This window comes from the organism of the source record quoted next, unplaced genomic scaffold (genome assembly GCF_019419815.1).
Source record: "Pyrus x bretschneideri cultivar Hongxiangsu unplaced genomic scaffold, Pyrus_bretschneideri_v1 Contig14, whole genome shotgun sequence".
Taxonomy (NCBI): domain Eukaryota; kingdom Viridiplantae; phylum Streptophyta; class Magnoliopsida; order Rosales; family Rosaceae; genus Pyrus; species Pyrus x bretschneideri.
Window position 1 is genome coordinate 6,501,331 of NW_025999435.1, and position 14,164 is coordinate 6,515,494.

The 14,164-nt window shown below is 36.1% G+C and overlaps 1 protein-coding gene across 1 annotated transcript; it reads right to left on the bottom strand.

Moving 5' to 3' along the window:
• Nucleotides 1–4,849: 4,849 nt before the first annotated feature.
• LOC103966454 (phospholipase D beta 1) lies at nt 4,850–10,665 on the bottom strand. Its single transcript, XM_009379621.3, has 10 exons — nt 9,367–10,665; nt 8,430–8,543; nt 7,687–7,881; nt 7,085–7,333; nt 6,898–6,966; nt 6,669–6,816; nt 6,326–6,474; nt 5,929–6,102; nt 5,634–5,831; nt 4,850–5,164 (listed from the first exon to the last, which is right to left on the bottom strand). Exons 1-10 carry the CDS (start codon nt 10,327–10,329, stop codon nt 4,871–4,873), a joined length of 2,553 nt encoding a protein of 850 aa, XP_009377896.2. The 5' UTR covers nt 10,330–10,665; the 3' UTR covers nt 4,850–4,870.
• Nucleotides 10,666–14,164: the final 3,499 nt, after the last annotated feature.

The following is a 14,164-nucleotide window of genomic DNA, read 5'->3' on the forward strand; positions in this document are numbered from 1 at the left end:
TATGAGATAATATACCTCCATTAAAGGAACGAATTTGGAGGGAAGAACACAAAAATATCACCCATGAAAGGAAGAGACAAAAAAGAGAAGGATTGATAGAGGGAGTTGTTTGGAAGAAGGAAAAAATGTGGGATGAAACGGACTAAGGGTTGAGGTGATTATATGGCTATAACTAATCCTACAATTAAGGACTTAGTTAAACGACAAATAATCTCATAATTAATAAATTTTGTGTATATATAACAATTCATAAGCCTAATGGGTAAATATGGTACAAACCACAAATAAGCATACATGGAATCTTAATTATTGGACCTATTTCAACAAAGTGGACTAATTCTACTAGTGGCTCACAAAATTGGATCTATAGCTAGTTATCCCTAGATTTTAAAAGAACAAATCCAGAAACTACGTGAAATAAACCAAACTATCATGCTCGCTCCTACAAAGAAAATTTCAACATATTACTGATAATAAAAAAAATACAATAATAAAACACCTATTTTCTTCTTTCAAGGATGCAAAGGGAAAGATGGGAAAACATGTTTACCAAAAACATATGACATGGGAAAGCATTTCACACAAGTTTACCATGTTCGTATGATAATCTCCCATTTACAATGTAAAACTTTCAAGAATTTGTCAGCACATAAGAGCTCTTTTAAGAAATTGTCTTTAAAACAAAAATTAAAAACTTTTTCTCGAAAAGCAAATTATGCAGATACAAAAACGCACGGTTGCAAGAGATTTTTCAATGTGACTAGAACACGTAGTAGTATATTATGTGTCACTACACCAATAGTGGAATATATGTGCTAAAAAGTTAATAACTTCAAAAATACAATTTTTCACCCTTTATATAAAAACACCTATGTTCCTGTCACAATGAAAATTTTCTCCACAGTTGCAACCATGGAAAATTGCATTACAAAATAGTATGCCTAAACAGTCCATGGAAAATCGCTTATGGTTGCGACCTTAAACTTCTAAACTCTAGAAAAACTTGAAACTAAACGAAAAACACTTGATTGGCATAAATCCCTTTTTCCTTTCTTTTGTTTCTCACACATACTTGGCCTTCCAAAGTTCTTTTTTGCAGGCGATACACTCCCAAATTCTAAAAAACATTGAAATCAAACGAAAAACACTTACATAAATCAATTCATATCTTAGTTTGAGGATTTAAAATTTCAAAATTAATATCCATCGGTCGAAAAGAACTTATTTTTCTCTATAAGAGTGTCTTAGGTAGTTTAGCCAAAATGAGCATAGGTAAAGATTGTGTAATGGTACGGTTTATATCTTAATTCAAAATTTTCAGAAAATCAAGCCACTTGCTAGTTGTGGTACAAGGATAATGCTTACATACTCACGAGTGAGTATTCTCCTTTTAGTTTTGTCGAATGATATTTTAAGACATGTTTTATTGTTTAAAAAACTAATGCACATGTTATTACTATATTTTTTTTTTTCACTTTAAAATATAAAAAACACGTGACATTTTTTTAGTTGAATCAATTAAAAAGTGAATGCATAGTGTATTCACTATTAAGAAGTGGGTACATAAGTATTATCTGTAGTATAATATTTATTAAAGTGGAGAGTGCACTCATAGTTTCTCATGAAAGAGTCGACCCATAGCTTCATCTCTAGATGTTCAAGCTTCATCTCTACATGTTCTAATTAATTAAGGTATATTAATAGGACAAGGATTGTCTACCCTCCCACTTCCGGTGCCTTCCCGTGCCCTCCTGTTTTGTGTGGTCACGGTTAAGCTACGTCAACATTTTATATTATTTTTTTATAAAGATAATAAGACAAAAATGAATAGTAATATAAAATGTTGACGTGACTTAACCGTGATTATACAAACAGGAAGGCATATGAGGGCATCAAAAGTGGGAGAGCAAACAATCCTTGTCCATATTAATATCCTTCCTTGCTTACCTTTTTTTTATTTATTTTTTATTTTTTATTATTTTATCTTTTCTTCTTTCACCTTTATTTTATTTTTGTTGCTCTTTACTTTCACTTTGTTTATTCTAATTCCTCAACCATTGCATAAATCTCAGATCCAAAACTTCCAATGCAGTAACGTTCCATAAAATCTAAAGGCTAACTCTAATATGGGGTGGGAAACTAAAAAATAACAAAACAAATCTAAAATGAAAGTTCGAGTGTGGGTGAGCACACAACAAGTACTTTTTCTATTGTCCAGATACATGCGTTGTTCAGATCCAGTGACTAGCACATCTCCTAGATTTTGATCCAGTATGGCGCGCCCAGTATATCCATTTTTAATTCCAACAGCTCAAATCCAATTTAATCAATTTTAACGGTAAGAAAAAAAAATCCAATAGCTCAAATTCAATTTAATTAATTTTCATGGTAATAAAAAAATGCAATGGCTCAAATTTTAATTAATCCAAATTAGATCCAACACCAAAACTCCTCCAAAAATCTTATCAATTTTCACTAATCCATAAAAATTTCAATTTTCTCAACAATTGTTTTTTTTAAGGTAAGATACAAAAACTAATTCCAAAATTATAAGCCATAAAAAAAAAAAAAAAAACCAATGGAATACAAAAGTTTAACAGATTATAAATTGGTTGGGGTGGGAATTATACGTCCCTACCCCTTGAAGGAAAGAACGGGGAACCTCATACATATAGATGAATAGTTGAAAATATGGGGCTAAATTCTAGGATTTTAGCCCCTTGCGTTGGAGATAGCCTAAAAATCATATATATATATATATATATATATTGTATTTTGGTAGAATGCAAACTACTCATTTCAAAAAATTTAACATAGTTTATGAAATCAAGCTATGCTAACTTTTATATCTATCGATAATTTATTGGGGGCGGATCAGTAGCGTCACTTTTTTTACACATGTTTTTGTGAGATCCACTCTGTAATATATTTTAATGATCTGAACCGTCTCTCTTTTAGAACCTCATATATAGATCATCCTTGCAGAATATTTGACAAATCCAAAATCATACATTCACCTATAGTAAAGAAAATAGTCAAATATGATTATACAAAGAAACTCTAAACCATTAATCTAACAGTTATATGATTTTAGATTTGAGTATTTTTGGTAGACATGAGCTTTGAGGGAAGATATAAAAGATAGATGGTTCAAATCATTAAAAAAAATTACAAAGTGGTGCCCACAAAAATGTGTGTCAAAATTGTATAAAAAAGTGGTGTCACGGATCTGTCTCTTATTTAGTTAAGAGAACTCTTAAACTTGTTAACTGGAATAACAACATATTAGTATGCTCTACATTCACCTAATTAGTTCAAATAACAAGTTTGTAAGTAGCATTTGGTCTAATATCTTAGTGGATATAGATATAGTGTTAAGCAATACATACGCGTCTCAGGTTCGAAACTTCTTACTCTCTTAAGTTTTTGTAATAATTTTGAACACTCCCCTTCCCTTAGTATTAATACTTTAAAAAACAGTAGTAATCGAATTACAAAATCATCCCACATCATTTTAGCTATGATATTGATATATATATATACACACATATATATATATGTATATGTATGTATGTATGTATGTATAATTGTATCAACTAATACAGATGACCAATGTATAAAATGTCGATGATTGTTGTGACTGTGGCTACAAGGGCAGGATGATAGTTGATGCACCTGCAACACACTGTAATAATACCTCGTCTGATGCTTAAATAGGATACGGATCTTTTTGTGCAAAAGAATGGGTGGTTTGAGAAAGAACACACACACCTTTAGCTCAAGTGTGAATCGTGTGATAACGAAGGCAAACCATGTAGGACCCGATTTTCAGCTCCCACCATTACTCATGATTTTACTAATTTTCACGGCTCTGTTTCTCTTCTCCATTATTCTCAATCACATTATGGAAATAAACGATATGTATGATTACACGATAAGATCGACAAACATAAGCGAGATGTATCTATACTCGTTACATATATTAATAAACATTTCAGGATTATAACAACTACATTCCTAATTTGTTAATGTTTTACTTAAGCAAGGACTTTATTATATATATATATATATATATAAAGTGTTTCATCATACATTGATTACAAACTAATCATCCTCCTCTCTATGCAGTCTCAGTACCACATCAAGTGTAATGTACTTTTTGCCTTGGATCCAACGATTTGTCAAAGTAGAGCTCGTGGCTCACCTAAAGAATGCATATCCCTAGAAGTTCAAACTTAAGCTGAAAGCTTCAAACTTTTACTCGCTTTCCACTTAACCAACCTCTTAGAGTTAAAAAAAAATTGATTTACTCGAGAACCATGATGAAAATAAATTCTAAGCTCGATTTCCTTTGTAAATTAAAAAAATCAAGAAAGTGATTTATGCATGCCATTTTCCCCACTAACGCCTAAGGTTTGACAGCTTGAGTATAAAATGCCCCCACGCAGCAATCAACAAAAGAAAAACATTTGGTATCTCTTATATTTGTCATTCATAGTTTTGTTTTACTAGATATTTTATTCTAAACAGCCGTAATTTATAACGAAAGAATTTAAACTTGAGTGTAAAGAAGATAACACATTGCTCTAACCAACTGACTTAATCTGCATTGAGGATTCAAATTTTCACCCCAAATTATTTCGACATTCTAAGCAGAGTTGGACAAAATAACTCACCACCAACCATATACATTACAACGCATGTGGGACAATGCATGTTCAAATCCTACCTTCTAATGTACAAGGTAAAATAGACAAGTTGGTGCCACATAGCTAGCAGGCCTGGTTGTATATTCATATGACCAAGAATTTGAGGCAGAAGCATACTTATCAACTGGGACTTCAAATCTGCACTGAAAAATCTGTTGTGATCAGATGGTGAGATTTTCTTGGATGGCTTTGAATGCCCCCAGTATGTTGCCGCCGACGTCTGGAAAAGTTTCGCAGCCCGGAATAGCCTTCACCTTGCCCATTTGATCGACTTCAACCGGATATTTCAGGAGGTGAGCCTTCATTTCTGTAATCTCATCCGCAACGTATTGCCTCCAGTTCTGCTCGCTCAAGGATCGCACCCGTCTCACGCATTCAAGACTCGCCGGCTTCTTGAAACATTCTTCAAGACATCCTGTATGCTCTGCCCAAAGTGACATTCTATATCCATATATCTGCAATCATATATACAAGCAAATTATTACAATTTTTCCCCTTGTAGCGCACCATTTCCATATGTATGAATGGTGACCTCTTCGAAATTATAACGTAAGGTGATTTCCACACACCACTTTTCTCCCCCTGCCCTGTTACTTCTCGCATTTGGATTGAATAAATAAAAAAAATCAAGGGAAAGAAATAAATAGGGATGTGCAGGAGAAAAAGGTTTCGGAAATCATTTCCCAATTATTCAACAGACAGAATTGAAAATCTTGCAGTTGTATCTTCTACTTAACACCAAAATCTGGACACTCGGATAACATACTTATGTTCGAAAATTTTAATAGTGCTACATGTTGCATTTTGCCATGATTCAGAAACTTCTCTCAACCTTAAACTTTAAGGAATCAGGTAGGATAAAAAGATGCACCGGAAAACCTCTAGCAATATGGGTACAGAAAGCTTTGACAATTAAGGCTTTACCTTTCCATGTGGACTAGAGAGTTTTCTAGCCCAGGTGTGATGAGGCTGGTATGCTCCCATTGCTATTTCGGTATCCCGGGTACCTTCCAAGGATCGCTGATTGATATTTGCAGATCCTATTATAACATATTCATCATCCACAATCATTCCTTTAGAATGGACATAAATCATAAAACGCCGATTCTTCTGAGTGAGCGCCTGCATTACAGAAAACCAGCACAAGCAATTGAAATATATCGGAAAACCTAGCTTCATAAGCTAAAGGTGTGTTCAAGAAAAAATTTAGGGGACATACCAGGGGAGTATTTGCTTCTTTTTTGTTTGCAGCACAAGTTTCTTCACCATTCGGTATTTCGCGATTCCCGAGGCAAAAGAAATTCAAATAGTCTTGTGGACAATACTTGTTTTCAAGTCCAGCCTCTTTTAGAGCCTTGTAAATCATTTCGTACATCATTTGCATTGTTTTATTCTGCAGAGAAGAAAAAAACAAAGCCATGGGAAAAACAAAATTGTGCTGCATTGTTAGTGTTTTTATGGATGTTTCATCTGATTGGTAAAAAAAAATGCCTTGAAATTGTTCTCGCGTTATTACGGCCTAGAAAGCTTCATAAGGCATGCTAGAACACTAACGAGTCTCGAGCCAACGATAACTGCTCGAGTACAAGTACTTTCTTAAACAGTAATCAGATTACCTGCCAAAAGAGAATTCTTTGAATAGGAGTGCTTGAAGGAACACCTTCTGGCCACATGGGGATTACAATATATACAGAAAACCTCTCATTTGCTTTGATTTTGTTTACGATTTTAAGAGCAATTTCCATTGGTATTAAATTGTTTGCACCTGCATAAAAAGGCCTCATCACCGATGTCTCTACGAAAATAAATCACATGGAAATACAATACAAATTTAGCTTCATAAATCCCAATGCTGCATTGCTGCTACATGGTGGGAAGGGAAAAATAGAGCACCGACATGTTTATGAACCACCTATATTCATTTTTCGGGTTACTTGCTTCAAAGGTTAGAGTCCTCACCTAAATCACTGTATAAGTTCCAATTATATGATGACCCAAGGAAGTACTGGTTTTCTATGTAAATGAAATGTTGAGCCGCACGGATTGCCTTGACATATGCTGCATGTATACTCATGTCTATCAGCACATTCTTCCCACAAACCAGGTTCTGTTGCAGACATGGTGAGACATTAGTGTAAACTGTGAGATACCTTATATTAGTGCAAAGAAGTTAAGCCAAATTTCTCACCTTGCTTGTAGCATCTTTTGAGTCCTTCGGGAATCCTTTCACAGAATTGGAATCAATTGAATGGAAAACCTTCAATTGTGGGGGGGGGGGGGGGGGGGGGGGGGAGGAGAAGATTAAAAATTGACCAATTTGTTTAGAAATCATAGAAGACAAAAGATATCACATGGCTGATTGAGATCTAATATACCTGAACATCCCAAGCTTCTGGATCATCGCCACTCAGGCAAGGAACTTCCGCCATCCCAATAATTTCAGGAATTCTCTCAATCCTTAGTAGTGCATCATCATGCGGTGTTTTAATTTTTTGAAGCCCGCGGGGTTTTGAAGCTTTCAACCAACGCTCCTCAAAATTGGCAAGGATGTCATATGCTGCTGGACCATCAATTTTACTGTGCAAATCATGCCATGGCTGCCTTGGACAACCAACAGAGCGCTCCTGTTTGTGTTGCAAAGGTGAATATGGTAAAGAAGAAAAAATTCGACATAACTATACTATTTATTGAATCAAATCATCAAGGTGATCCTCTATCTTTTCATGAAAACTCGACAGGGAGCTCGTAAACTAGTAACATCAATGACTTACACACTTCTTATAGGATCACAAAAGTATGAGAACTTTTTAAGAAGAGGGCATGTAATGCACTAATACCTAATAAGTATTATTGCTCGTGTTACACAAAAAAAAAAAAAAAAAAATTGCTTATAAACTATCAATTTTTCATTGTGTGTACGTCATCTAGCAATGGATGTTAATCCAACAGAAAAATAAAAAATTAATACAATGATTACCGAGAAAGTAGGGTTACGACAGTCATCTTTGTGCACTGTCTGTAAACTCTTAAAGATTGGATGATCCGGAGTGTCATAGCGCCCCAGGCATAGATCAAGACCTCCAACAAATGCAATGATCTTTCTTTTAGAATTGCCTGCATCAGCATCCACAAGCACTGTTTTCTGATGATGGGTATAGATAGTTTCGGCTTCCTATGACCAAAGACAAGAAGTATAAAGGTTCAAAGAAGCACTCACGCAGAACATTAAGCATGAAAATACAAAGAGATAGAGACAGGCAATTATACACCTGATGATTTCTTTTGATAAGTATCCGAACAGAACACGAAAACATAAATCAAATCTGAGTTGTCCTATATATATGTCCATACAGTTTTAACATACTACAAAAGATTAGAGCTTGCCAGCCATAGAAGATATCGATTATATTTTCTCAGTTGATGATAATATCACCATGTCAAGAATAAGCAGCACTGATTCCTAGTCCTCCAAAAGATTGTGTGGGATTTACTTGATGTTCAGCCCCAAATTAGTTGAAGTGGGATAATTGTAATTGATATGCAACTTGGCATATCATAACAGAACTCTGGACTTTCCAGATTTCATTTTACGAGGTCCATTTACTAGTGTAATAAGTGAAGGAAACGCAAAATTTTAGCACCACGTATGAAAAACAAAATGACTTGAACAATGTTCACCTCTCAACTTGCAGCATAACTAAGTTGGTTATTTTATCTAACCTGCTTTTTGACCCAGCTACCCTTCCCAACAGATCGAGGGCAAAGCAGCACTTGGACTGAAGAGTGCTTGAAGAAACGCCGAGTTTCCTCATCAGAGGTTTGCATGACCCCTTCCTGCATATCATATAGTCAATCAAAATGGACAATGATGTACAAAATAAAGATTAGCCTTCTCAAGCATTTATTCAAGCTATACTTTGGTGTCAGCCGGATCAAGAGCATAGCCTTTGAATCCGGTACATGTATGAAAATCAAAATCAAAATTTAAAAAGTACAAAGGGAAATACGAGACTGCAGAAAACGGGCAATTTGTAGATGCACCTTAGAGTTACTTATAACGTTTTGGTCAATTAGCTTGGTACATCATACATAACTGCATCTGCTTTGAAGTACAACATCAGGCAAAAATCAAATGAATCTAGTAGTATTTGGTAAACCTAATCCGAGCTCTCTATCATCCTCTCCTCAGTCCCGCTCTCATCAAGATTCGAGTTCATCTTCAGCCGCCCCTACATTGTCTCTATCTTCTGTTTTTAGCATTTGCTTCAATTTCTTATACACAATTCTCAACTCAAATATTAAAACATTAAGTGAAAGATAATTTTTTTTTAAGAACAAACACAAACTTTGTTCTGTTTATGTCATTTCTTACGATGTTTGATGATTTGATCACTTTTATTTCTTGTAGAGAAATGAGGAAGTAGAACAAAGCATAACAGTTGGTATAAGTAGCAATCAGTATTCTTGGCGCCTAAGATAGAAATATTTCAGATTTGCGAAAGCATTTTTCAGAGGTTCAACAATGAGCCAATAATAACTTGTTCAATCGAAGGGAAAAACTTATAAAATCATCCTTATATGCAAGAAAAGTATAATAAATTTGATGTGAACCGAAAGAATCCCGAATTACTATATTTACTAATCTCGAAGGCCTTACCATTTTATATCCCAAAATTCTCCGGGAAGTTGGATCATCCCAAACAAGAAGCAGCACTCTCACACCTTCCTGTGATTTGGCCTTAAGAAGATCACCTAACATGTAATCCGCGGCATCATTCTTATCCCGAACCAATCTAACTCTGTGGTACACAGACCACCCTGCAATGTATATCAAGCGACGGGCCTGACTTATTGCATCGAACATGTCTTGCCAACAATTCCCTTGCTCATACTGAACACCGCCGTCAAGCTCCAAATTCGGAAGGCGACCATCATGAACATGTGCATCTTGATACAGAGTCACCTTACCGCCTCTCCTAAGAGGAAAGTAAGTGCCGGGGACGCCTTGATGATCAGGATCCGAACCTACTCCCTGATCATAAAATGTCAGTTTTTCAATTGGGATATACTGAATTGACAAGCTCAAAACGGCTCCAGGCTTACACGCTTTCCCGCTCGAATTAAGTATCGGAAATGTTCCCTCTACTTTCATGCCAGAAAGTAATTGCTCAACTGGGATTCCCACAGCACCCATGATCTGTGATCCCACAACATCACTATCTTTCACAACAAACTGCACCTCCGAAGCATAATGCGCGACCGGAACATCAAAATGCTGCCCCCAAACCGGGTTTTCGCTATTACTAATCACAAACGTCCTCCCAACCACAGCACCTGACACAGAAATTGTCACATAGGGATCACTGGTTATCTTCTGCGGCGCTTGCCCTTCGGTCTTGCTGCCAAACTTCCCTGGAAATTTAGCAAACATGTCGCCGAGAGTCCTATGAACCATGTCCATGTTAGGAAGGTTTCTGGCCTCCATTACCCATATAACTAAGTTGCCATGTAAAAGACAGACCTTGAGAGACCCCTTGGCAGTCTTGAATGGCAAAACTTGTTGGCCCTGCCCATGCTCTGAACCTCCAAACGATAGCGACGTGTACGCAGGATACGCCATATAATCAAGAGTACTTGCTCACCACTCAAAGATTTTGAACTTGATGATATCTATATCACTTACATATCAAACTAAATACTTTCGCTAAACAGGATTCGAAATAAAAAAATGGCGATAACCCAATTCAGAAAACACCCCAAAGATTCTTGTTGCTCCACCAGAAAAGAAAGAAACAGATGTTCTGGTGAAATATTGGAGTACCAGAAGGAATAGGCCAAAAAATAAGAGTAAACGTGGGGTTTAAAGGGAGGACAAAAAAAAAAAACATGGTGGGTGGGTTAGACTTAGTAAAATAAGGTGGCCTTGAAAAGATGAATATTATAAAATAGAAAGCAGCAGCAGTTGAATTTGAATGAGTGTGAAGAAGGAAGAAGACGCAAACTTTCCCATTATTTTAATTATTTGAAAAATGGAGAGTTATTGAATAATCAACACGACATTAAAAATAGGGAGAAATTATATATGATTGATTGTCTTTGGTTTTGCGTGGAAAGTTCGATCAAGTTTGGAATATTACATGAAGAAACCCCTTTGAGGTTTTAAAGTTATTCCATGGCATTACCATGCTTGATAATTGATATAATTTAATTATTATCTCAACACTCTCTCATGTTTTATCATGAGATTTTAAAAATAACACGAACACATCCTGAAATTTCAGAGAAGCATGTCATGCATGATATTGTCTAATTACTACATAATACGAGCAATATTAGAGGAGAAAAAATCGAACGCAAAATCTTATGCAAAATATTGTGTTATAACTTATGTAGTGAGCATGTGATGTCATATCTTTAAGTTTGATGCTTAATTTTCAATGGGGTTTTTAACAAAACACTTCCAGTAATGTTCACTTTTAACAAAAAGATATTTTTACTCTAAAATATCACTTATGGTACTATTCACTTACAACACATTTTTGTCATTTTAATTAAAACTCAAAATTTTCAAATCATTTTCTTTAGTTTTCCTTAACTTTTATGCGGTGAGCATGTGATGTCATATCTTTAGTAACTAGTGAGCACTAGGACACCTTTCGATGTTAATGAACTTTTATCATGCAGCTTATGAGGACCAAAGTATCCAGTGATTGCTATATGTAACAGCTTTTTGAATTTAATAAACTGCAGTGATTGTAAATCCTTCACGTATTGATCGGGCCAACTGTGTGACGTATCTCTTTGCTTATTATTGACGCAATTTGTGTACATGTCCTTATATCCTGTGACGTGATCAGTGGTTTATGAAAACACTACTAGTGTTGGATGGTCAATCCCCACACGTTTTTTACATGAGTGTAGAACTCTGCGTTAGTTTAAGGTGCCTTGTCAAAACCTTGAGTAGGTTTTTAGGCTCTTATAAACAATTTGATTGCTTTCAAGTGTGCCACTGTTGGTTAAGACCAACAGATTGATTGTTTATTAAGTATTTGTTGAGTTTGTCAGGTTGCGCCCTAAGTAAACTGAACTTCTTATCAAAAATTGTTCCATGGAGGATTAAATCCATGTTAAGTTCTTTTTATGCCTTGGTGACAAGGTGTGACAATGACTTTTATTTTCTTTTATATTGATGCTAAGAGAGAACCACAAACTGATCAAAAGTGATCTAAGTCAGTTTGCAATCTTTGTTATAAATGAAAAAACAGTAAGTAAAACGAAACAAAGTACAAGTAAAAAGGTGAAAGTAAGAAGCTGTCAAGACTTGCAAAATATTAATTAAACCATACTAAATTGCATGAAAATATAATAAATTGAAAATAAACAAATAATACAAGTGATCGAGCAAAGATTAAACCTATTAAGGCAAGTTTTACCCATAGTTAGGCATAGTTATCCACCGATCGGGTAGATCCTAGTACATGTAGAAAGTGTTTGTGAAAGAAATTTTGACACGCCCCAACCCCAATATCCCCAAATATCAGGGTAGGCACGTGCTGGTCGACATCCAAGGGTGACAAAGCCATTTTAAACACGCATATAACTAAAACATGTAATTAGATGTTCAGAGCATAAAACTCAACAAGAATAATGGGAAAGAATGATTATGGAAAGGTATGAACTGAGGAATGGGACCTACAGAAGGGAGGTATAAAACTGTGCTTAGAAATGAATACCACAGTCCGAAGGCAAATCATTTTATTTAGGAACATACTAACCCCCTGTTTTGAAATAGGAAAAACCATTTTATTTAGGAACATACTAACCCTCTGTTTTGAAAACTCATATGTATATAGGTTTTTTTGAAAACTCTACATACCATGCAAGCGTTCATAAAATCAGTACGTATAAAACCGTGCTCAGAAATGAATACCACCTTCAGAAGGCAAATCCGTTAAATACATCATACTGTACTCTTTAGGGGTATCATAGTCGCCTGAAGGCAGTACCTGCCCATCACCCGAAGGTGAAGTTGTACGACACTGGGTTTTGCCAATGAAGAAACCATGGTCCATCACCTGAAGGTGAAGCTGTACGACTCCGGGTTGCGCTGGAGAAGAGGATATATAACATCACACACCAACACTATCCCTGGCTAGTCTAGCTGGGGGTATAGCATAAATATCTCACTCTTCATTCACCCGAAGGCAGTGCCTGTCCATCACCCAAAGGTGAAACTGAACGACACTGGGTTACGCTAGTGAAGAAACTATGGTCCATCACCCGAAGGTTACGCTGGAGAAAATTTATATACATAAATCTCCTCAACTGTGTCATATGGCCATAGACATCTACATACCTGTTTTGTGTGGATATGTTGTATGATAACCCATTAGATACGTACCGAAAACATATCTCAAAATCTCATATCCAAATCTGGAGCTCAAAAGCTTAAAGCCTCAACACATAAATCCAAGATAACTCACATTCGTAAATCCATAGAATTCTTATTATGAAAATCCCATAATTCTTAACCTTCAGTAAAAACGTAAATTCAATAAATCATAAATATGCATAAAAACAATTTTAATAAATCACTTTTATAAAGCATAAATATAGAAATTCGGAAAACATAATATAAGACATATTCAATGCATGAAATATGCAATGCATGCAAACCTAATATTTTATAAAACCATGCAAGTTTAGAAAGGGTTCATTCATTGGTATTCCATTGCCCAAGAGCCGCTCGAACAAGCAAGGATGGTGTCACTTCTCACCAATGCACCTAACCATATATAGAGGCCATTTAGTAAAACTCTATTAAAATTATCGAACTTTGCAAAATGGACGACAGATTCGGATTCAGCACGTCGAAAAACCAAAAGAGGGACCTCAGGTTCCTTTACGTGCCGCCATGCGCCGAGTTGGGTCGCTGGAAAGTTCACCAAAAAAGTCATCGGCGTTACCATAGTCGTGGCACAGTACCTCCGGCAGAGGCGCATGCACTCCATATGCTGGCCTATGGCAGTGTATATACGAGCCCACGTGCGGACCTACGCTCTGACCATGGAACCTGGGCTGAGATCCGGGTCGGGTTGAATATGGGCTAGGGTTAATGGATTAGGCAAATTGTTGGGTTGGGCCTAGGGTAATGGGCCAAGGGTTTTAGGCTTGGTTTAGTATCTGGGTTGTTAGGTTGGCCGAGTTATAAGGTTTGGCTTGGCAAATGGGTTCATAGATTTGGGCCGGATAATGGTTGGGCTTAGTTAGATGGGTTGCATGGCCCAATGGTTTGGGCTGGGTTAATGGATCAGGCTTAAGGTTTGCCGTTTGCTGGTTGGGTTGACCCGGTTAAGTTCGTGGGTCGCTAGACCCAACAAAGAAGAAGGTCAGACATGGGGTTTTTGGCCGGGAAACCTCCCCGGCTTCGATTTAGGGCCAAAACTCAACCAAAA

What these genes read in the sequence shown, in the direction of transcription:
- LOC103966454 (XM_009379621.3), bottom strand. Translation starts at nt 10,329, where the DNA reads ATGGCGTATCCTGCGTACACGTCGCTATCGTTTGGAGGTTCAGAGCAT. An exon ending in GAACTTATACAGTGATTTAG is followed by an intron (nt 6,475 to 6,668) that starts GTGAGGACTCTA and finishes CTTTTTATGCAG; the next exon opens with GTGCAAACAATTTAATACCA. An exon ending in AAGAAGCAAATACTCCCCTG is followed by an intron (nt 5,832 to 5,928) that starts GTATGTCCCCTA and finishes TCTGTAATGCAG; the next exon opens with GCGCTCACTCAGAAGAATCG.